General features: G+C 32.5%; 1 protein-coding gene and 1 long non-coding RNA gene across 2 annotated transcripts; both read left to right on the plus strand.

The window, feature by feature from the left end:
- The first annotated feature begins 11842 nt into the window (after window positions 1-11842).
- LOC145580739 (putative disease resistance RPP13-like protein 1) lies at window positions 11843-19971 on the plus strand. Its single transcript, XM_081637854.1, has 4 exons — window positions 11843-11920; window positions 16881-18123; window positions 18237-19853; window positions 19919-19971. Exons 1-4 carry the CDS (start codon window positions 11843-11845, stop codon window positions 19969-19971), a joined length of 2991 nt encoding a protein of 996 aa, XP_081493980.1.
- Window positions 19972-20036: 65 nt separating this feature from the next.
- On the plus strand, window positions 20037-20677 carry LOC145581818 (uncharacterized). The gene is made up of 3 exons (XR_014099688.1): window positions 20037-20162; window positions 20269-20339; window positions 20548-20677. It is a non-coding gene; the product is annotated as an uncharacterized LOC145581818 (long non-coding RNA).
- Window positions 20678-25080: the final 4403 nt, after the last annotated feature.

A 25080-nucleotide genomic window follows, 5' to 3' on the forward strand; every position in this document is an offset into this window, starting at 1 on the left:
TGATCAACAAATCAACCAACAAAAGTATCAGCTAATAAGCGATAGTTTAGGATTTAGTTAGCATGTGTGGTTGTTCTCAATGTTTGTTATGGGTTTTATTCTCAATGAGCGAACGGAATCTTTTGTGTGGTTGTTCGATACATTTTTAACCTCTATGGGAATGAAGAGTCCTATCACATTTATGACAGATCAAGCTCAGGCAATTGCAGCTGGTATTCGTACTGTTTTCCCTCCAAGTGTTCATCATCGTTTATGTGTTTGGCACATTGAGAAAAATTCAAAGAATCATATAGGTGCTTTAAGAGCTTTGGATGGTTTTACAGATTTGTTTGGCTATTTGTTGAAGTATTGTGAAACTTCTGTTGAGTTTGAGCATTTTTGGAAAAGGTATGTCGTTATTTCTTAATATACTGATAATTATGTATTTGTTTATTTATCTTTGTAAAAATGATCATGTCACTTTATATAAATGTTCATTAAAGAAGATAGTTTGTGCATTTTCACATTATCTAATATACATTTGTATTTAGATTATTTTTATTATAATATCGACTGTGATTTTTTATATTTATTAATATGATCATTTTATTTAATATGTATGTACATTTTATTAAAGAGTTTGTTCAATTCCACATCAGCTAATGATCATTTGTAAATGCAGAATGTTGATGAAATATAAATGTGAAAAGGATGATTGGCTGTGTGATTTGTACAAGATTAAACAGATGTGGTGTCCTGCTTATTCTAAGAAGTATTGGTCTGGTGGAGTTTTGTCACCTCAATGGAGTGAAACAACAAACAAATCTGTTTCGAAGAGGCTTAATGGAACACAAGGTTTATGTGATTTTTATCATGTATTCCTTGATGTTATTTCTGAGTGGAGGAGCAAAGAAAATGGAAATGATTATAAAACATTGAGGGGTAATTGTCATCTTGCTTTCGCTCATATTAGCCTTTTGGTTCATGCTAGATCTTTATACACCATTCAAGCATATGTTATTTTTTAAGAAGAGTTCATTAAGGGTACTGCATATGATCATTCTGATGCTGGTATTCATTTTCCTGAATATGCATACTATTTATGGAGAAGTGGGAAGGATTTGCTTAAGCATGAAGTTATTTTTAACAAAGAAACTCATGCTATATGCTGCACTTGCATGTTTTTTAGTGAAATGGGATTGTTATGCTCTCATTGTCTTCGTGTATATCATTTGCATTGTGTACCTAGGATTCCGGATGAGTATATTGTTAAGCGTTGGACAAAGGCTGCCATGTGTACTCATACCAATGATGAACCTTCTATGAGAACAAATATTGTATCTTCTAGTGTTTGGAGGTCACAAACACTAAGGAAGTTTGTGAAGTTGATAACTAGCTGCCAAAATTCTTTGACTACAAGAGCAGAAGTTGACTGTTATTTCAACATTTTAAAAGATAAAGTTGAGAGTGTTAGGGGTACAATTAACTTCAATGAGGCTGCTGAAGGTGTAGAAATTGTTGACCATGAAGTAAATAATCCTCCCAAAAAGAGGCTTGTTGGTGAAAGAAATGTTCGCCCTAAGAGTACTTTAGAAAAGGCATGTAACAAAGCTAGGGGTAATTGGAGGAAGAGAAAGTCTTTATATACACCCTACATGAGGGATAAGGTCAAGCAGGAGTTCAGGTAATGTAGAACATATTATGTTTTATATATGATCATTTAGTTTTATACTTATGATCAAATTTTATTTTTTAGGAAGTGGATGAGAATGGACTTCCAGTTACTTATGCTAATTCTATGTGTGATCCTAATGAGTTGATAATTTTAAAAAATCCACCTTCTAAGGTAATATTATAAAATAATTTTTTTATAAAATATATTCATTTATGTTTCTTTAAATGATCAAGTTTGTTGTATGATTCATTTATTTTTGTATTTTTCTTTAGTTTGCTAGGAAGGAAGCTTATGTAGTAGAAATTCATTTGGAATCTGATGAAAGTGTTTTTAAAGGTTTTGAGCAGGTAATTCTAATTATTATTTTAAAATTATCCTTATTTTGTTAATATGTTTAATATATTTGCTAAATTGTATTAATATTTTTATGGGATCCTGGTGAAAGTTCTTTTGGATGCAATACATCTTTTGATAAAGATATTTCTGCCCTTGCTAAGGTTATATATATATATATATATAATATCAGGTTTATTTATTTTTTTATAATTGTACATTTAATCTTTGGGTAATGTTCATTTATGTTAATCATTTAAAATATTTTGTAAATAGGAGAAGGATTTAAATGTTGCTAGAAATGATCAAGGTGTTTCTACTGTTCAAGATCATTCAAGTGTTTCAAATAATGTTCAAGATTTAATTCGTTCAAGAAATGTTCAAGATCAAGTTTCAAGCAATGTTCAAGCTCGTTCAAGGGTTGCAAGAACTGTTCAATTTTGTCAACCACCTGCAAGAAGTGTTGAAGTTTCTGCAACTGTTACATCTTCTTCAAATTCTCAAGCTCTTTCAAATGCTCCTTCAAGAGATGTTTAAGGCATTTGTCGTGGTGGCAAACAAGTTTCTTATAAGTATGATAGGTTCTTAGCTATTTTTGATACTAATGTAGCTAAGAGGTTGGCAAACAACAACAATTAAGAAATTGTTATCTTGAATTAATATAATCTTGGCTGATTTTAATAGTTTATTATTTTTGATAATTGATGTTAATGAACATATTATATTTTGTTAATGAACATTTCACTGAAAGCCTTTTAAAAGTAAAAAATGTTTAATGAACATTTATAAAATGCAATTGAACGTAACTACATACATATAATATTCTGGTAATGAACATATTATGCTGCTTTAATGATCATATGAAAATATATATTTCATAAACAAAGTCATTTGAATATAAAGAAATATGAACTTAATGTCTTTTACACAATATAAAAAGATATTACTGTATATGTAAATGATCATTTAACAATTCACAAATGGACAAATATATGAAATGTCACTTTTATAGTAATCTATTCTTCCATAAATCTTCTTGCTCCTCTTCTGTTGTTTCTAGCTTCTGTGTTATCTTGAAAGAGCATCAGTTGAGCAATGTACTAAATTCTTAGCTTCTTGATTTGGTTTATCTGTTATTCAAACATATTATAATGTCAATATGTTTATTCATTGTTATGAAAATGAACATTCTTTGCCTTTAAGTCTCAAAGTCACTTACATTATTTCCCTTCAAGTCACAAATCCATTACTCTTTAGGATCAGCTGTAAACGTTTCCATATGCTTCATTATATAAACCCCACAGTTGGTGTGATCTTCATTACTTCTCCACTTCATCTTTTCTAAGACTACTTTATAGTTCTCAATCCGATTTGCATCCTCATATCCCAATGATATCATATACTCTGCCATTGCTTTTAACTGAAATATACATAAAAAATTATTATCATACCGTTTTCAATTTATACAATATGAGTAAAATTTGAGTTACCATTTTTTGTGGATGGTCAACATATTTCTCAGATATAGGCACATGTTGTGTCAGCTTTCTGTTATCAATTATGTGAATCTTCTCACTGATATGATTTATGCATAACAGATAGAAGTGTTGAGATGATGAAATTGGGAAAAAAAAACCTGCAAAATTAAGATTTATTTTTGAACATTTTATAATATACAAATGAACATATTCTAAATGAATATTAAAAAATATATTTTATACCTGATTATAGCCCACAATGTTATCAATCTTATAAATCTTCAATTCATTGTCAATTCTCTCTTTGAATTTTTTGATTCTTTCCACCATACTTGTTTTATAGTCACAAACAGTGTAAGAACACATAATTTGCTGCATTTAATATGTAATAGTCAATATTAATATAAATATTAATAAATAATCATTGAATTATATATATATATATATATATATATATATAGATACTTACATGAGGCATTGTAGAGAAATAAATTTTGTTTTTTGACTTTTTGTGATTCAACAATGTTGCCCAGGAATCTATCACACAATTCATTACTTGTACATCATCACCAAGTGTTTGCCTCTCTTTTCTATTTATGAGAATTATCCCATCATAATAGAGTAATGCACTGTTTTTTTTTTTTGAAAAAAATATATTAATAGTGATCATAATATATTGTATTAGCAATTAAATTTAGACAAAAATATATGTGTACCTTTCATCTTTTCCGCTAAGAGCAAAGTCACACACAATTTTGTTCATCTCCTTCTCATCCTTGAACAAATCATTATATTTCACCATGTATGGAGAACGAAAGGCAAGAGGAACATTAGGAGCTGAGTTTTGCGCTGAGGCCTCTCAATTTCTTTTCCTTTTCCTTCTTTACCTTTGTCTTTCCTGTTTAAATTAAATATTAAACAAATTGTTATTGAACATTAATGTATTAATATATGAACATTTATCTAATTAGAATAATATGATAAAAATAAAAGTATTTTTACTTTTTTTTGTATCATGTTACCTTTTCTCTGTATTTATTGTTGCTTTTTGACCTACCAATGTTTGTTTCTCTCTTTCACTGAATCATTTACATTTTGTAAATGAACATTAAGATATATAGAAATGATCATTTGTATATATGAAAATGAAAATTTAAATATATAGTAATGATCATTTATATTAAACTTAAAATTTTTGAGATTTTAACTTTAAAAAAAATATGTAACATTATTTACCTGTCTATGAGTTTTGCTGATGCATCTTTTACCTTGTTTTCACTGAAATATCAAAGAGAGTTAGTAGGTACTGAAATGAACAATCATAAATTATCAAATGTTCATTCTAAACAACCATCATTTTAAAACATTCAAAATACTTAAAAACTTAAATTACATAATTATAATACAATAATTGTTCTTAGCAAAATAAATTACCATAACCCTAATTGTTTCTAGCAAAATAAACAACCAGCCTTAATAATTACAAATTTAAATTGTTTTAAAGATACATAGCTACTGAATACATCTTGAAAGTTTGGTGAGATTTTTCATATTACACCTGTCCTCCTTGCTTTTGTTTTTCAAGTACTTCTTCCATAGATGGGCATTGAGGTGGTGAGGATAAATGTTTAATAACATCATCTTCATTCCTTCCTCCTATGCTCAATTCCAAATCAATATTAGCAGGAGGTGCTGTAGAATGACTGTTCTTTGGATCACCTAAAGAAATTTTTGCCTCTGCAAAAAATACCAAAAAAAAACATTTTAATTACAAATGAACAATTTTCATGAAAATGAACAAATTTACTGCAAATGAACAAGTTCACTGAAAATAAACAAGTTCACTGAAATGAATAATTTACCATTTTCAGTAGTTTCACTGAAAATACATTTAAGTATTTGTAGATGATCATTATTATTATTATATATGAACATCTTATACCTGAAGCTGAACTTCCTTCATTAGCTTTTTCAACTACTTTTGGAGCAGAGGCTACATTTCTTTCTTCTGTAAAATATGATCAATTTATTTTAGAAATTCAAATATTGAAAATGAACAATTATGATTAATTATACTTGGAATTCTGAAATGAACATTATGATTATTAATTATGTACATATTGAACCTGTAATAGAAGTTCCTTCATTAGCCTTTCCAATTGATGTTGAAGCAGAGGCTACATTTTTATTTGCTGTATTATAAAAAAATATTTTAGAAATAAAAGTATTTAACATGATAAAAAAAAAAAAATTGAATATAAACATCTTACTTATTTCAGAAACTGTTGGAATTGGGGGTTCAAGAATCATAGCCTTTGTTGTAGAAGTTGGACCTGTTGCTGTTTTGAACTAAATTTTGTTAGTGAAAGAGAATTTTAAAATAAAAGCGATAACATGATACTTAAAAAAGAATTTAGTTTGTATTTACCAATGGTTGGAGATGGCGAAGTTAAATGTAAGGTGAATGCTTTTTGTACATCATAATCTTGCTCTTTCCAGTTTCTTGTTTTGTTCATTTCAGCTGCTTCCATCAGTTCTTTTTCAATTTGAGCAATTGCATTCAGGAACTCTTCTGTTTCATAGAACTCTTCATCTTGGCTTAGGATTGATTGCTCCCTTGTAGCCATTTTTCCTAAAACTTCATCAACCTTTCTAACCAAATTATTTTCTGGAAATATTTCCTTTGCCTTCATCAATTTTCCTGAAAGTCTTGAAAGGTTTGTACTAGTCTCTTTCACTAGGCTAACAAAATCATTCATGAAAACCTGTATTGTAAATCAAATTATAAGATTTACCAAAATATATTTATTATAAATAAACTGAACATTTATTTCATTATAATTGATCATTTTCCTAACCTCTGGACTTTCTTCCTCTTTTACAGCAATTCTAGGTAAGATTTTCCCTCTACCAAACCCCAGTTCATACTCGGTTTTTAACCTTTCAACAACCATGTCTCTTTGCCAAGCAGATATAATGGGGAATGTTCTTGAAGTTCGTTTGTCCAACCTTTGAACCTTATCAAAATAAAACAGCTACAAGACAAAATAAAAAATGAACATTAATGAAAAAACAAATGAACATTAAACATAAAATGCATGATCATTTTTCACATTATAATTGAACATTTTATAAAACCATATACTACCATCAGAAATTGCAGAGGGCCTTTGTAGAACCCCTTGCCTTGCTGCTTTCTCCAATCAACATGACTTTTAATTAGTGAGTCAAATACATACTGACACCAATTCAAATTTCTTATTCTTTCTTTGTCCATCATTTAAAAAAGAAACTTGAAATGACATTGATTGTTTGATATGCACTTCATCATGCAGTTCACAGCAACTGCTATAAAATTGGTTATGAAATGTTCACTTGGTGATCTGTTGTTGATGAATTTATCATGTATGTATCCATTCACAATCCGTAAAGAAAATGAACAAGACAATTACAATTGATGATCATTTAATGTATTAAAAATGAACATTTAAAGAAAATAACTGATTATACCTGACTCACTGATGGAGTTTTTCCTGCCCATGACTTTCTCCATTTCTTCAGAATTTCTGCATATTCCTCACTAGCTTTATCAGACTTTGCCTCAACAATTGGAATTTCTCCTGTAGGCAAGCCATAAACTACCCTCACATCCTCTACCTCAACTTGAATTTTTTCATTCTTTGGCAATTCAAAATTCTGACTATTCTCTTCAAAACTATCCAACACCCAATTACATAACTTTTGATCAAGTTGTGGTAATTTGATGTCAAGAAGTGATCCTAACCCTATATCAACAACTTGTTGTTTTTGATCATTTGTCATCTTATCTATCCATGCCATGAACTTGACATGTCCTCCTCTTTTTGATGATCTCTCTTCCTTAAACTCCTCTTCCTCAATTTCCTCAACCTCCTCATTTTCCCCTACCTCAACTATTTTAGTTTTCATCTTTTTTCTTCCTCTTCCTTCACTCTTTTCTTGATTATACACCACTAACTTCTGGTCCCCCTTCTCAGTCTTTGCCTTCACTTGCTTTTACTCCTTTTTCACTGCCTTTTTCTTCTTTGGTTTTATTTCAACTTCCTCCTCCTCCTCCAATTCATCATCTTCCTCATCAACAGGCTCTGTTTCAGCTTTGTAGATAGAATCTTCACTATCATCACCACTGTCAGCGGAATGTTCATCAGAAGAATCCTCTGATTGTTCATCATATGGAACTTGCTATATTTTTTTCCTCTTCCGAACATTCTTCTTGGCAGGGCTGACAACTGAAAATGAATATAAAAGTCATTAACTATGATCATTTAATGTATTGAAAATGAACATTAATTAATTGAATATAAATGTTACTATATATATATATATATATATATATATATATATATATATATATATATATATATATATAAATTAGTATAAATTTTACTATATATGATCATTATATTTTTTGAAAATGAACATTAATAAAGAGCATGATTATACCAGATTTCTTAGCAATTTTCTTTGTTCCTCCTGCTGGTGTGGGAGCAGATCTCTTTTTTCCTGATTGAATAACTTTTTCAGCAGGAGCACCTAGTCTCTTTTGAATATGACTAATATCAGCAGTAGTTGTCTTTTTTCCTCCTATATAAAAATAACGTACATGATCATTTTTGTAAAAAGTAAATGTTCATTTGCAAAAAGTAATATGTTCATTACTTTTTTACACTCTTAAAATTATTCTGATAAAAAATATATTGAATATTTACCTTTTTTAACTACTTTTTCTGCAGGAGCACCTGTCATCTGTTGAATGGGACTAATATCTATTGCTTGCCCTTTTTTCTAAACTTTTGCAGGAGGTCGAGCTTGTTTTGCTTCAACAAGAGCAGTTGCCTTTTTTTGTGTTGGTGAAGCTTCCTTGATAGCAGGTTCTGATTGTGAAGCTTGAGATTGGACTTTTGCAACATTTAAATAACGACAATTAGATAATGACATTTTAAAAACTTTTCATGTCTAGAAAACTATACAAAATATATACCTTTATCTTTGCTTCTTGTAATTCTACCAATTGACATCTCTTCTACTAAAGGGCTATTCCTTTTTCCTCCCCTCCTTGCAACCATTTTATAATTCTTTTTTCTCTTTGTTGACCCTTCACTAGGATCAATTGAAGCAGTAACCCCAAGACTTTCTGTTTCATTTTCTTTATTAATGAGGCGAGTCTCATCCTCAACAATGACCTCATTCAATGATTTGTTTTCTGCATTTATTTAAGCATGTACTTTAATAATTATGTCAAATGATCACAAACAGAATATAAAATGAACATTTATGTAAAAACAGTTAACATGTTCATTTTATGTGATACCATTGATCAGTTTATATAATAAATATGAACATTTTACCTTGAGCATTTTCAACATTTTCCTTTGGAGGGCTCTTTTCCTTTTCATGGCTTTTTTCTTTTACAGTCCCAAGCTTTGTTGTTTTGCTTAAAACTGGTTCCTTCTCCACATGGTCTGTTTTATTTGAATCTTTTGGTTTATCTCCTACAATAGATACATGTTCACATATTAAAAATAGACAAATAAACAATCCCATAAACAATGTTCATTTTACTTTTTATATATGAACATTTTACCTTCAATAGCTTTTTTTCTTTCAGCTCCTTCTTTTTCTAGCTTCTCTACATGTTCAGGTTTTTCTTTCTTTTTCTCCACTATTTCAGAAAATACATATATAATTATATGGTATTCATATAAAATATTCTGCAAATCATAAACAAATATTATTTACATGTTTACCTTCCTCAATTGATTTCTTTCCATCATCAACTTTTTCTTTTTTCTTTTTTGTTGATTTTAACATTAGATTCTTCTTTTGAAGCTTTTGAAGAATTTTCTGAGTTGTTTTTGCAAACTTTGGATTATTTCTTGCATTATGTTTCACTGCTTCCATTTTGCTGTATTATTTTCAAATAAAACTACAAATATTAGAATACAACAACACAAAAATTGAAACAGTTGATTATGATGTTGTAGAATGTATACCTCTGTATAGTTTTTTGATCTACTTCAGTAGTACTGTGTACATTAACTGATGAATCTCTGAAATTAGGTTATACATATATGTCAATATAAATAATATTGAAAATGTTTATATTATATAGTGATAATGAACATTTGTTATTCTATGCATACTTACTCCTTGTTCATGGGTTTTTCTACATTTTGAGCAATAGTAGTTGGTTCTGTCTTTTCTTCATCACTGAAAGGTAAAAAATTGTAATAATATAAAATCAATCATTTGTATTTATGTAAATGATTATTTAATAAGTTCAAAATGAACATTTACCTTTTCTGTGACTTATCAGCAGCAGTTGACACCTCCTCATTTGTTTCTCTGCATTGTTTTTAAATCCTATGGTTATAATTAAGATTGGTTGAAATAAAAAATGTATTGAAAACAATGGTTATATTTCACATGTTAAATTTTAAAAATAGTATTAAAATTTGATACCTTATTGGTTGATTTGTCTCTAGCCTTGATTTTTACATTATAAAAGTTACCTTGATCTTTTTTTTTTCACTAGAATTTTAAGAATTATTTTAGAAAACTAACATGTATACAATTATATATGTAAATAAATAAATTACATATATATTAACTTACTTGGGGTCTAACATGTTTCTTTCAAAATATGGTTCCCACCAACTTTTATGGTCTTCTTTTTTTTTTCATTGGAAATAATTGATGGCATAATCTCTTGTTCAATTTTAGGTTCAAAATTTCCATTTCTAAATTTCATCATGTGTTTCACTTTACATGGTTCAACACTACATATCAAAAGTTACCATCAATATATCAGTTTGCATGCATATTTATTAAGTTTTATAACACAAATTGTAATTGATCATTTTATAAAATATAAATGTTCATTATTCTTAATTACAATGATTTGCATATTAATCGAAAAAAGGACATATTAATATACTTGTTCATAAGGTTACAATAAAATGAGCAGTTCTATATATGTTCTCATAAACGAATATGTAAATGTTCATAAGTTTACAGTAAAATGAACATTTATATATGTATAAATGTACAAGTTCAAACATGTATAATTATGAAATTAAAAATCAACAGTCAAAATGTACAACTTCAAACAGGTATATGAACATTTAGTAATTCATGATCATTATACCTTGGAATTGGAGACATTTCATTTTCAGCAGGATCACTGGACTTTATTATGTCTTTTAAAAGTTGAGGATCAAGCAGAGGAGATATAGGTTGGCGCTTCATTTCATCTCTGTTTGCAGATTTTAATTTTTTTTTTACAAATTTAATCAAAATACATGATGAATAACTTCAAAATTTAATCAAAATGCATGATAAATAACTTAAAAATTTCGAAATTAAGTGAAAAATACTTACGAAACTGCAGCATCTTTGATTTCTGGAACCTCCTTCTGTAGTCTACAAAAGAAATTACACAAATTATTACTTTCCTTTGTTTTTGAACAAAATTTTAAAAATTAAGGGTTTAATTCTTAAAATTCTTCAGTTAGAAAACTTCAAGATCTTCTTTGTTGTCTTTTGGATCTTCCTTTTGTGTTCTATAAAAGAAATTAAACAAATAAACTTACAATTGAACAAAATTTCAAAATATTAGGGTTTAATTGCAAAAAATCGCTCAAATGTACTTACGATTCTGGTTTTTCAGTAGATTTTTGTTCTTCTAGTGCAGTTCTTCTTGTAGACTACTCATTGTTGATGCGATTGTAACAAATTTGCAGAAATTAGTAGGAATTATACTTGTTCAAAGGTTTGATGAGAGAGAAAATGGAGAGAGAAAATGCGGATGGAAGAACAATGTAGAATTTGATCAATTTTTCAATTTTTTTTTTATTCGTATATATATGTGTGAATTGTGCAGTTACTTGTAGTTACCGTGGGAAGTGGGTGGTAACTGCACAGTAACTGCATGGTTAGTGGGTTTACTATGGTTAGTTGTAACTACAGGTGGTTAGTGGGGTGTGATTAGTGTGGGTAAGGATTTTATTGTAATTTGGGGGGGGGAGGAGTAGGTAGGAATGGCTAAAGGGGGTGTAATGATTAGGAATTATATAAGTAGGATTAAAATCGTTGAAGTATAAAAGCCACAACCACAAGGCGCACAACATGCATATAAGGATTTCTTAAATAAGGATCTTCGGTTTCCTGACTTTCATCCTCTAAATCTTAATCTTCTCTCTGAGGAGAGGTTACAGTGTTACACCAACGCCAAAAGTGTATTACACTGAACTCAGCGGCGGACTCAGTGGTGCACAGGAGTGAGGTGTCCAGTGATCGAACGGCACTTACTTCCCTTGATTATCTTAGCTCTACAACAATGGCGATCAAAAGAGTTCCACCCACAATCGCTGCTCAGCTTAACTACCTTCTCTCTCATTCGTTGTTCTACATCAAGGTAATTCTTCTATTTAAAACATTGCAAATCCTGAATTTAGGAATTTGAATGATCATGAATACTAATTTTATTAATCTTATTATTAGTAGCCCTAAATGGCTATATGAATGAATTTAAGTCATTGAAAATCCTAAATTCAAACTGGGTCCATAAATTTATTGCATGGTTATTTGTATTTCAGACCTTAACAAGATTATCATTAATCAACTTTTTTGGCTTTTGATTTTTGTTTATTAAAAAAAAAAAAAAAGTATAAAATTTGTTGAAATTCAGTTGATTTTTTCATAATCCACAACACCCTCGAATTCCTCAGGTGTGATCACTCCTGGAATCGTTTTACAATTGGTGTCATTGATAAAGCTGGTAATTAATCTCATTTTTAATTAATTCAGTTACTAATTGTTAATTTCATGCTTTTATAAAATTATAATTATCTTTAAAACAAAAACATTTTTAATTTCAACAGAATTTAAAAATGCAACAAGGTTCTGCAGAGTTTAATTGCAACGAGATTCTTCAAAGTTTACATTCTATGTTACATGGACTCTTCATTTCAACTCGAGTACCCATGTCGAACGCTCGACACTCGGACATGAGTGTGACCTTGGACACTTTTCTTTTAGTTCAAAATCATGGAACTTTTTCATAAAATAGCCGAGTCGACGCTTGGACACGTACCCATGTTGGACGTGGGTACTCGAGTCCACGTAACATAGTTTATGAGTGTCAATAAATTTAAAATGAATTTGAGTGTCACTGTATTCATGTTGAGTCTACAAGAACTATGAAAGTTGGAGCGTTGACCAATATCAAATTGGAACATGTTTTGGTGTGTTTTTGGAATGGAACAGTTAATTTAAATGATTTAATATAAGAAATGATATTGCAGCTCGAAGAAAACTGGAAAGGGAGTGCGACCTAAGGAAATCGGTTATGTAAGAGCAATGATTTGGGTTTCAAGACTCCTATAGAAGCCGTTGATGTATTTTATATATAGAAAAACATCTCCCATTTCAATATGTAAATTGTGTTCTTCTTTACATTGAATTTGTGATTGAGTGTTGTTCATTTGTTGCTTGATTTAGCCAATTTGGTTAAACGAATAGTTTTCGGTTTTTTAGATTTTCCTGGTGATGATGATGGTTTGATCTCATGATTTTTTAATTTGTTTATCTATCATTGTTTTTTTAATGTTGTCCTTCACCCTTAGCCACCTTTAGAAGAGAGAGACTTGGGGCTGACAATCTTAGCCACTTGAGCGTGTTTAGGCCATTGTACTGGGCTTATGTTTCTTATTCTAGCCTTTGTTTTTCATAACTACTCCACTGCCTTGAATTCGAATTTCATTACAGCACGTAGTAGTTTTGCTAGACCTAAACCCTTTGCTACAACCAAGAATGATGTCTACCATTTTATCTACTATTTTCCCTATGAAGGAGTCTTGTACTAGCTAGTTGGGCTGAAGGAGGGACTCATTAGCCTTAACCATTGTGTTGGGGGGACAAAGTGGTTCTGACTGGCTGCAAAAGGTAAGCCTGTCATCCAAGAACGCATTGAGAAGTACTCGAAGAATGAGATAAGGTTTATAATCTTTTAGCCTTTATCAAAAACAAGAAAGCTTGTATATTGTGGAGCTTAAGAAGTGTCTGAGAAGATGAGAGTGAATTTTACAGCAGCTCTTTGCTGCACAAACAGGGACAACATGGGTACCGGAAAACACCAAACTGGACTTTGAATTTTGAATTTTGAATTTTGAATTTTGAATTAGTCTCTGTATATATGCTTGGTTCAAGCTGGTTTGGTTTACTTGCAGTGAAAAGTTTAATTTGGTGATGGTAGATGAGAATTAAACAATAATTGTGATGCAGAATAATAATATATAGGTAGTGAGAGAGCTTTTCATACCAGGAGAGTAGTGAATATTGTTCGATTTATGTTATTTTAGTTTTTTATTTATTTAATTGATTTTTTTCTCTGATCTATCATGTTGGTGTTGGCATTATTAGATTGAGGAAAACTTAATACTTATCCTGCTACTTGTATTTTCAGACAAACATTTGAGGCAACAAAGTCAAGAGCTTGAAGGAGGTAAATAAAACTAATACTTCTATGTTCACAGTTAATAAGCTTGTTGTTCGCTGTAGGGATCAATTGATATTTAATGAGCTTGCATATCTTTTCACGGTTTCACCCATTCTATAGTTGATTACTTGATTTGTGGACCTTTTCTGCAGATTAATTAAAAAAAAAATATTTTCCTTTTTTTTTTAAAGAGACGAGATTTTAAATGCTAAAGTTTGGAACTAATACCCTTGAGCTTCAGCAGAAATTCATCGTACCCACTGCAACATGTTAGCTCAAAGATGAAAAAGTAAAAGTATCCGATAGGCAGATCAAACAATTAAGCTAGCTGCATCTGTTAGAGAGGTATTGGCAAAACTGATTGTTGAGTGATTTTCAAATAAAGATGTTAGTTGCCAAAAATAAAAAACCTTTTTACTATCGTTACAGTGTTTCATAAGAGCGAAGGAAATTGCATTATTTTTCTTCAGTCCCTTTTTCGATGACTATTAAATACCAGCCCAAATAATGAACTTTGTTAGTTACCACTATATTGGTCGTAATCATAGTGTGTGTGACTTACAGTTTTGGTGTCTTCAAAATAGTTATTTCGTGAGTAATGGAGCTCCAAACTTTTCAAAGCGGCTTTTGAGGTAAGACCGTAAGACATACCATGCTTTATAAGGATCGAATATCACTTTCACAATCTATGGTTCATTAATTTCTTTCACATTTAATATTATTAAGTGATCAAAATTTGTTTGCTTCAGTCGTAATTTGGAAGATTATGTCACATGCACAAAATATGTACTTATATACCTCGTTCAACAAATCTGATTTGATTAGGGATTGTGAGAGTTAATTTTCACTTTCAAAAGCACAATTAAACCCACTAACTTAGGACCTGTTCTCTTCAGCTTAATTTCATTTCAATTCAGCCCGGCTCTAATCAGTTCATTTCCTAATTTTCTTCTCTCATGAGCAATTCATTTCAGCTCTATTCAGTTTAGCTCAACTCAGCTCCAATCAGTTAGTTCAGTTCAGCTTAGTTCAATTTAGAAAATTAGAATAGGCCCTTAGATATAGTTCTTTCTTTGTAGCTTAGAAAAATCTTAAAACACCGTTCAATTTTTGTGATTGGGTGATAGTTTAGTTATGTTGGTGTTTGATTTCTTTCTTGTTGCTTTTTATATATATACAGTAAATCTTGCCTGCGTTAAAAAACTTTGGCTGTTTAGAATACATGTCTACGTTTATCTCATTGTCTCATATGCACTTAATTTTCCGTAAACAAAAGGGTAAATTGCATAATGGAACATTTTCAGCCACAACTAATCACCATTATGGAAGAGAAGAACACAAGACCATGCTTCATACTCATTCATATTGTTGCATACTTTTGTAATACATCTTAATGATTGAGATTTTGTGTGGTTCTTTCTTGTGCAATGAATTGGAGTTAAGCTGTCATTACTATAATGAAAGCATACTAAACTTGGCCGAAGGGGACCAGCACCTCTACTCTTCCACTATGCCGATGTGTTGCTTGTAGTGAGATGCAAGGGATGTTGTGAGCTGTGGGAGGTCATAGAGATTCTACCTATTCATAGAGTGATCGTGTGATCGATACAGGATATGTACTCTCTCTTTTAACTAATAATTTTATGCCTATTACATATATATTTGTTGGGAGTTATGTGGATGTAATTTTCCTCTGATCTCATATATATTTATTTACGGAGTACTTAAATTGCAGTTATTGAATTAGCAATTTAATTTCTATGAAATTGTTTACCCTTGGAGTTACGATTTCGGATTGAATTAGTTTGTCTATCATGAAAGTGATGAAACATTAACCAAGAATGTTAACAAGTCTTTTTGGATTACTTATATGACACTATTAATTTGCAAGAAATGACATCCCCACCCCCCAAAAAATGACATTTCTTTTATGCAAGTATGGATTTTCAATTCTTTTAAACAAAACCAAAAAATAAAATAAAATAAAATAAAATAGTTTTAGTCTTTCAGGCTTGATAGTTTCCAAGGTTTAATTCTTGAAGTGGGTCACTTTATGTTGGGCCAAAAACACTTCTATTAAATGATCAGTTGGACTTGATTAAGATATATTGCTGTTTTTATGTTGTGGGTTGGTGTAATGGTAGATTTTATTCCAAGGTACGACTACTAGTACTGGCTTCTGGTTATAATTACGAGTTAGAAATCACATTTTTGGTTTTCGGATCATCTTTTTTTTTTTTTACCCCTTTTGGGGCTTCAATCACTAGAAAATATTCATAAATTCTCATTTATATATTCATCTTTGTAAAAACGACAAGTGAAATTACTAAAATATATAATCGCTAAATGTTAAATAATCGAGTACTCATAAACTTTCATATGAAATCTAACATCGCGTGTGAGTGTGTGACCTTCCTCCCTACTCCCTAGTTATGATTAAATGTCAAATTTACTATTTTATTCTTGTTTTAAATCTCAAATTTGATACGCATTACTCTCTTTGTTCTTTTATTTTTGTCTTATTTTCATTTTTGGGTCAAACTTTGAAAACGTTGATCATAAATTACTGCCAATTTATAAGAGATTATATAGTTATGTGAGATCTTGTCATATTAATCTCATTATATATTTTATTAATATCACATTTTTATAATTAATTATGTGTATGAAAACGAAAATGCGTATGTTTTAAGCTAAGATGCTAAGATGCGTCTTAGAGAATGTGAAAAAATTAAATGGGGCGAAAAAATACGGATAAGGAAGTATACATTACTAACTGAGGGCATTTGTGTTATTATGTCTTCTAGTTAGCTAAAGAATTCCCACGTTTAGGCTTTAGGTAATAAAACTGTGAGATTATGTCTTTGAAGCAAATCAGGTGCTCGGAGACTTAGTCATTCGTGCCGAACGGATTCAACCCTTGAAAGATAGAGGTAGTCTCTCAAAAAAAGTGCCTCTTTACTTTTCTAGTTCCAATCCTTATTGGGTTGCATACTGTGTCTCTAAAGAGTTTCGGAAAACCAGGAACAAATTGGATGATATGGTTGTTAGTCTTAGTTATATTTTTGAAAGTCCTGATATTGTTCATGAGCCAAATATGAATTGTACTTCTGATATTGCTCTTGAGCTGACGAATATGAGGGAAGAGACCTGTTCAGAACCATACGGATATGAAACCGATATCATTGGAAGAGGGCATGATGTGGAGAATATACTTGGTAAGCTGCTTGATTCTTCTAATGTTCAATGCAACCCGTCCTTCCTTTCTATTGTAGGAATCGGAGGGTTGGGCAAAACTGCTCTTGCCCAACTTATGCTCGACCATCCAATGGTTAAAACTGCGTTTCCATTGAGGTTGTGGACTTGTATCTCTGATCAGCTGGATGTTCGTCGGATTCTTATACAGATTTTAGAATCAGCCACTTTCCAGAATCACGAGGGTTCCACTATGGATCAGCTTCAAAGCCAACTTGGAGAGCAACTAGCAAGCCAAAGATACTTGCTTGTTTTAGACGATGTGTGGAATGAGAATCGTAATCAGTGGAAAGAATTGGTAAAATGCTTGGTTGGAGGTCAAAAGGGAAGTTGGATACTTGTGACCACACGCTCACGTAGAACTGCAAGTATAGTAAGTGATGCAGTGCATGACCTTCAAGCCTTATCAAAGGAAAGTTCATGGCGCTTGTTTGCACGAATCGCTTTTGATCAGTCAAACCCCCCTGACGAGCTGGTCAAGATTGGCCGACATATCGTTGACCAGTGTGACGGAGTTCCACTCGCTATAAAAGTTAGTGGAAGTCTTATGCATGGTCAAGACAGGGTCAAGTGGCAACAATTTCAAGAGAGAGGATTCAGGCACAGTGGCATTATGCCCATATTACAGTTGAATTTTCAAAGTCTTGACTATCAATTAAAGAGTTGCTTAATGTATTGTGCATTGTTTCCTAAGGATTTTGAGATAGAGAAAGAGAAGTTGAAAAGCCTTTGGATGGCACAAGACTATGTAGATCCAGATAAATTTCCAAGTATAGAAGATGCATGCGAGGAATATTTTTTGATTTTGTTGAGGAGAAGTTTTTTCCAAGACGTGAAAAAAGATGGTTATGGCCAGGTCGTGTCTTGTAAGATGCATGATTTCATGCATGATATTTGTCAATAAGTTGCAGGGAAGGAGATGTGTGTAATGAATACCTTTTTTCACAAAAATTTGATAAATATGTTCGCCATCTATCAGTTGAGAAGAAATTTAATAAATATACTCTGGGTAAAACCCATATTCTTTCATATCTTCATATTTCTTATGATGATTTTCAAGTTGGCGAGGTGAACATGTTTTACCTGGAGTCATTGGTAGCAAATAGCCCGAGCCTAAAGACATTGGATCTGAGTGGGTTAATTTTCAAAAGCTTGCCAAATTCAGTTAGTAAATTGTCACATTTAAGGTATTTAGATATCTCAGGGAATACAAAGATGGAGTTTCTCCCCAAGTCAATTACAGAACTTCATAATCTACAAACCTTAATGTTAAGGCGGTGTCGTGCACTGAAAGAGTTGCCAAAAGATTTGAGCAGGTTGGTTAATCTCAGATTGTTGGATATCAGGAGTTGCTCCAGGTTGACTTGCATGCCTAGTAGCATGGGTAAGTTGACATGTCTTTACAGTCTAAGTGATTACATAGTAGGTGGTGAACATAGTTATTCAAGTTGGAGTCAATGGTTTGGTAGGTTGGACGACCTGACGCCTCTTATAAACCTCAGGGGTTGTCTTAACATTCAGATCAGGTGGCCTGAAAATATTAAAAATGTAGCTAAGGAAGACGGTGAACGGGATGGATTATGCCTGGGGAATAAGGAACATCTCATTGCTATTTTGTTTGATTTCATCCATGAAGAACAGGCTGATGGAAGAGCGGGTAATGAGGAAGCAAAAAGATTGATGGAAAAGCTACATCCACATCATAATTTGAAGTTCTTGGAGGTGAAGAAATACCATGGTCTGAGAATGCCTGGTTGGGTAACCATTCTCCAAAATCTTGTAGAGCTTTGCTTTACAGATTGTAGGGAGCTCGAGTACCTGCCATGCCTCGGAAACTTGCTTTGTTTGAAAGTTTTCAGACTCATAAACTTAGCTAAATTGGAGTGGATAGGGGAAGATAGCCCATCGGCTGATTCCAGCTCCACACCCACGCCTCATCAATTGTCCGGCACAGAGGGATTATCGTACCTACCATCCCTTGAAACAATTGAGATGAGCAATCTGCCAAAGTTGAAAGGATGGAGGAGGGCAGCAGGAGATGATCATCAGTTCCTCAATGATGGTTGCAACAACAAGACACAATTGCAAATTCTACCATCTTTGTCTGGCCTAAAATCTTTGTTCATATGGAACTGTCCGGAGCTGACATGCTTTCCGCCGTGTCTCAAGATGGAAGACTTTACATTATTTAATTGTAATAGCAGACTGCAAATGATTTTAAATTGTGAAAGGGATGAGGCTGTCATTCCCTTTGCATCTTCTTCGTCGTGGTCACCTCACCCTGAAAATTCGAGTGCAGTTAAGAAGGTGACTATATCCAATGTTTCGTGGCTAAGTTCGGTTCCTAAGGAGGCTTTTCGGTCTCTTGAAAGCCTAGATATACGGGATGACAAGAAACTAGGGAGCCTGGGTGAAGCTACAAATGTTTTCCGTGGCTGCTCATCTTCCCTGAGACACTTGATCATTCGCAATTGCTGTACTCTGAGTAGCGTTGTGCCTGGAGGATTGGAGCATCTCACAGCCTTGGAGAAGTTAGAGGTAAGGGATTGTAATAATCTGAGGCTATCAGAAGAACAGAACGAGGAGGGTGTGGAGTGTACTGACATCAACATAAAGCTCATGCCACGGCTCACTACTTTGACATTGCATGGTCTCCCACAGCTAGTGAGTCTGCCCAACTGGATGCAGTTCTTGCCCGCCCTTCAATCTCTTGAAATTTCATTTTGCAACCGACTCAGATCAATGCCGAAATGGATGTGCAACCTCCAATCTCTGACTCATCTTACAGTGTCCGGGTGTTCAAAAAGTCTGAAGAGAAGATGTCAACTAGAAGATCCCCCAGGGAAGGACAGGCTTTACATTCAACACATCAGGAACATTGATTTTCAAGAATGTTTTTATTAGGGTATGTAGCAGTGAATATTGATTTATTCCCTTTCCAAATGTAACACACCAGTTTTCTCAACATTTTCCCATGATTATTAAATAACTTATAACTACTGAATGTGCAGATTTAATTTGCTGCTCTCCCTGAATTCAGTTATCCTGTCCACTACTCCAGTGCGTCTCTCCTTAGACTTATGTAAGCATTCCGTGTGTTTTTTTTTTTTCATAGTCATAAGTCTCCCTTTCTATTTCATGCTTCTATTTTGATTTTCATGATTGACTGATTGGGTATGGCCTAAACAATTATTTATACATTGTTGCCTACTTGCCTGTTCATGCGTAATTACATTAGAATTATTATTAGAAGTTTGCATTTAATTATTACTCGTAACATATAATTGTAGATGTTCCATGGTGATAGAGATGTGCGTAAGCAACTTCGTTAAGAGCGACCAGATAGAGAGCAAGTTACCCAGTGCCCAACCTCATCTGGGGTTAATCAAGGAACCTGTTTTGATGCTAGACTTGTTCTTGTAACCAGCATGTAAATATATATTATAAGTAACGTTTCTTTGAATGGCTATTGTGTGTAATTTAAGCACACAAACTTCTCTTTTTTTACTCGGATTTTTAATTGTGATTTTTCCTGTCGACTACTTTATGTCCTTCCCACTTCAATGTTATGTCCTTCCCACTTCTCTTGTTTCCAATTGGAATAGGTTTGTTTCTCTGGATACCAAATAATAAAGTTATACTCCCTCTGTTTTCTTTTATTTGTATCAGTTTAGTAGGCACATTTGCCGATACGTAACTTTGACCATTAATATCTTTAATTGTTAATTAGTAAAAATTATACTACCTCCGTTTCTTATTAGTTGCAACTTTGGGGTATTATTTGTGAGATATAAAATATTCCAAAGTTGCAACTAATACGAAACAGAGGTAGTAACAAAATTATATTATTAAACTAGACATTATGACGAATCTAATGATATATTATATAATAATATTTATTTATTTTATAAATGTGAAAAAATCAAGTCAACCATGGTATATGAATAGTACAAAAATCAAAGTGATTCATTTAAAAAAACGGAGGGAGTACTCTGTAAGTTGTAGGAGCAAATAAACGAATAGTTTATAAGTTAAATGCCTCAAATGAACGGAATAAAGTAGCAGAAATTAATTTCGAAAATAAATGAAATTTCTTGAACAGCATAATCTTAGATCATTTTTCCAAGCTCAATAATAGAGTAACATAATGACTTAAAGGCCATGTAAGGATGTGCTGATGTGCACATGCTTTCTATCCATCTCGAGCAAATTTGACTAGTAAATGAATAATGTTAACAAGGAGCTAGCTGGTTTCCAACAAATTTACGTACAATGTAATTGATTGCACCATAAATTGTGGTTGAAATTTCCAATTTTCTGGGTCTACTTGCCTGATCCATATCAATAATTAAGGCTAGAACTAGCAGCATAGACTGAAAATTAGTACTGTAAAACCGTAGAATAGTAAAAATGTGTTAGTTTCCTGGAACTCGCTTCTATCTTTCCTGGAATTTGTTTTTTTTGCTCCTTTTATCCTTTTTTTTTTCATACAATTAATTTGTGCAAAATTGGTCAGTTTGATAGAACCTTGCTATAAGCCTATAATTATGAAAGGCTAGAACTAGCAGCATAGACTGAAATAAATGCAAATTTGTTTGAATTTTCCACGCGTTTTTGTAGACTTTTTGCATAGACTAAAATAAATGCATTAACATATTACGGTTCTGATTTCAAAAATTTTAATAAGGTACTCACTCCGTCCTTAAACTACATTTCTATTTCTAAATTTACACGAGAAATAAGAAAGTTGGAGTAACCTTAAAACACATGATTAAAAAGTATACAATGGGAATTACAAGAAATTTATTGCTATCTTTGAATAAAACAAAACAAAATGATATTAGTGCCTGAATATGTCATTAATACTTTGAAAAGAAAAAGGACCAATCGCATTTGTTTATGAAAAATAAAAAGACCAATCAAATTCATTTATTGTGTTGCACATGGATTGCAATTGTTCACATGGACCAATCAAATTATGGTTTATGTGCAACCATTAATTGCTAAACGGAAAAGTAATAAAGGTAATGCCACATCACACTGATTTAGGGATAATTTAGGGACATTTTAGGGGATAAATTTGGAGAATAAGAATAACTTGGTAAAAATTTTCTTATTAAAAAAAGAAAATAGAAATGTAATTTAGACATAGAGGGAGTATCTATTATATATGCTCACCTTTAATAAATCTACTCTCTATACTCCATTTGTTTCGCTTTTCTTTCCTTTTCTGTTTCCATTATTTTTGTCTTTTTGAAAGACCTTTTGTAATTTTGTTCTACTTTTAATGTAGTAAGACAAGTGATGTAATAGTTATAGTCTTATAGATGTATAGTTATAGTCATGTAGTAAAACATGTCTCAATCAATGTGAAAACTAGTTATAGATGTATAGTTATAGTCATGCTAATAAAACATGTCTCAATCAATGTGAAAACTAAGGTGTTCAAAAAATCAGGGTACTCTTAATTGAAAACGAAATTTGTTGGCAATCGCAGTTTCTGAAATCAAAACTATTCCGTGTAGCAAAATGGAGAACTTGTTGCAACATGTTCCGGTTCAGGTTTTTAATTTTTTGGAGCTATAACCTATACGGTACCCTGTGCATGATAAAAGTATCACTTAAGTTAAAACTATGCACCAATTCTAACCTATTTTTTAAATAATAAACTAGTGTGTGGTCCGAGTGATGCCCCAGGTTACTAGTTTGTACTTGTTGGTATCTCGATTTGCGTGTCTTAGCTACTTAGATATTTCTCGACATGCAAAACGAGGTATTTTCGTTATTTTTTTGCAAATTCCGAGCTTAATTTGGATCCAATAAGAGTTAAAATGACCCCTGAAACCTTACCCGAACAATTTCTGTCAAAAAAAATAACAACACGCAAATCGAGATATTTCTCGACACACAAAACGAGGTATTACCGTTATTTTTTTGTGAATTCCGAGCTTAATTTGGATCCATTAAAGGTAAAAATGACCCCAAAAACCTTACCTGAGCAATTTTCGTTAAAAAAAATAACAACACGCAAAACAAGGTATTTTCGTAATAATAATAAGAAAATAAAAAAAATATATTTTTTTATTAAAAAAAAAAGTCGCCGGAATCCGCCCACTTTTGGCCGGAAATTTTCATTTATGGTGCTAGGTGCACCCAAACTAATACTTCAAGATGTTTTGTCTATGCCGCTTAGTTTAGGGTGCTGAGTGCACCCAAGCCAAAGTTCAGAGTGTTGAGGCCAATTTGCCCATTTACTATTGTAGGATTTTTTTTTTTTTTTTCATTTCATTTCATTTATCTATTTTGGTTGATAAAAATAAAATGATCCTGTTAATTCTTTATGCGTTAGTGTCTGTTCATGACTCCATTACATTAGAGTTAAGAGTTACGGTGTAATTAATTAACCTATAATTGTAATTGAACAGCTCTGGTATGGATGTTGCTCCAAGAGTCCTAAGTGAAAACTAATGGACATGTTAGTGAATACCTTCCTCAAGAGCTGCTCGTGGAGAACATGTTTATACCACCCTAGCCTGTTGGCCATGAAAATTAGAAGCTGCTTCATTTCATTTTGCAAGAGCTTATCTTTTTTTTCTTTTTTTTTATTTTTTATTTTTTTTTTGAAACCACGTTGCATGAGCTTATCTACAGAGTATTTCATTTACTAAATGTTATTTTTCTTTGAATAGCAATATAATTTTCTCTATTTTTTTTTTTGAAAACACGTTGCGAGTATCATTAAAGAAGATCAATTTCCGCCAAAGTAATCAAGCTTTGGGGAAACGACCCGAGGGAAACAAATTCGTTACAACCTCTAGTATCCCATCTAGCAATGTGATGGGCTAGAGTATTACCCGCACGTTTAATATGAGAAAACGAGAAAAAATTAAAACTAGAAGCAAGACAATTAATATCTTCATAAATCAGAAAAACTGGAGAGAAACCCTTTGCCTTGGACTTGACATCCTTCACAACCTTCTCAGCATCAGATTCCAGCAGCACTTCTGTGAAACCAAGTCTGCTTGCAACTTGCAGCCCAAACCTGCAGGCAGCAGCTTCTGCCACACAGCTATCCCACCCTGCATCAGCATGTCGAACAGCAGCAACAAGAAGTAAGCCCTGTTCACTTCTAATAACCACCCCGAGCCCTGTCTTGGCCCCTAGGTGAGCATCACAGTTCACTTTCACCTTTCCTGCAGTGGGGCAAGACCAAGTACTTGGTGCACGACACACAACAGCAGCAGCCTTGTTAGATACCCTTGCCATATGTTCATTGCTTTCTCTAACATAATGCATCCAACCTCTAGCCACCTCTACAGCATTGAAGGACTCTTGCTCGAAGACACTCTTATTTCTGCAGTGCCAAGCAGCCCAGGCTAATGTAGCAACCTGCAGCAGCTCCTCCTTAGATAAATTTGTGGAACACCAAAGTAGCAGATCAGCAAAATTGCTGGCAGGAGCAGTCAGAATCTGATTGCACAAGGGGCTAGCAGCCCATATCTCGGCAGCAGCTGTGCAATTAAGGGTGGCATGCATAATTGTTTCCTCAGGGGCATTGCAGATACTACATGTCTGGTTAGGAACAATGTGTCTATAAAACAATCGTTCCTTGACAGCAAGGAAACCCTTACACGCTCTCCACAGAAAATGCTTCAATTTCGGAGGACAAACCATTGACCACACAAGCTTCCATACAGCGTCTAAATCAGGGCCTTGTTCATTCGCACAATTTTTCCCCAGCCAGTACCCCGACTTGACAGTATAATCACCATCATTTGAGGGCCACCAATACATCTTATCTGGGGGGCTTCGAGCTGACAGAG

This window comes from Chenopodium album, chromosome 15, assembly GCF_948465745.1.
Source record: "Chenopodium album chromosome 15, dcCheAlbu1.1, whole genome shotgun sequence".
Taxonomy (NCBI): Eukaryota; Viridiplantae; Streptophyta; class Magnoliopsida; order Caryophyllales; family Amaranthaceae; genus Chenopodium; species Chenopodium album.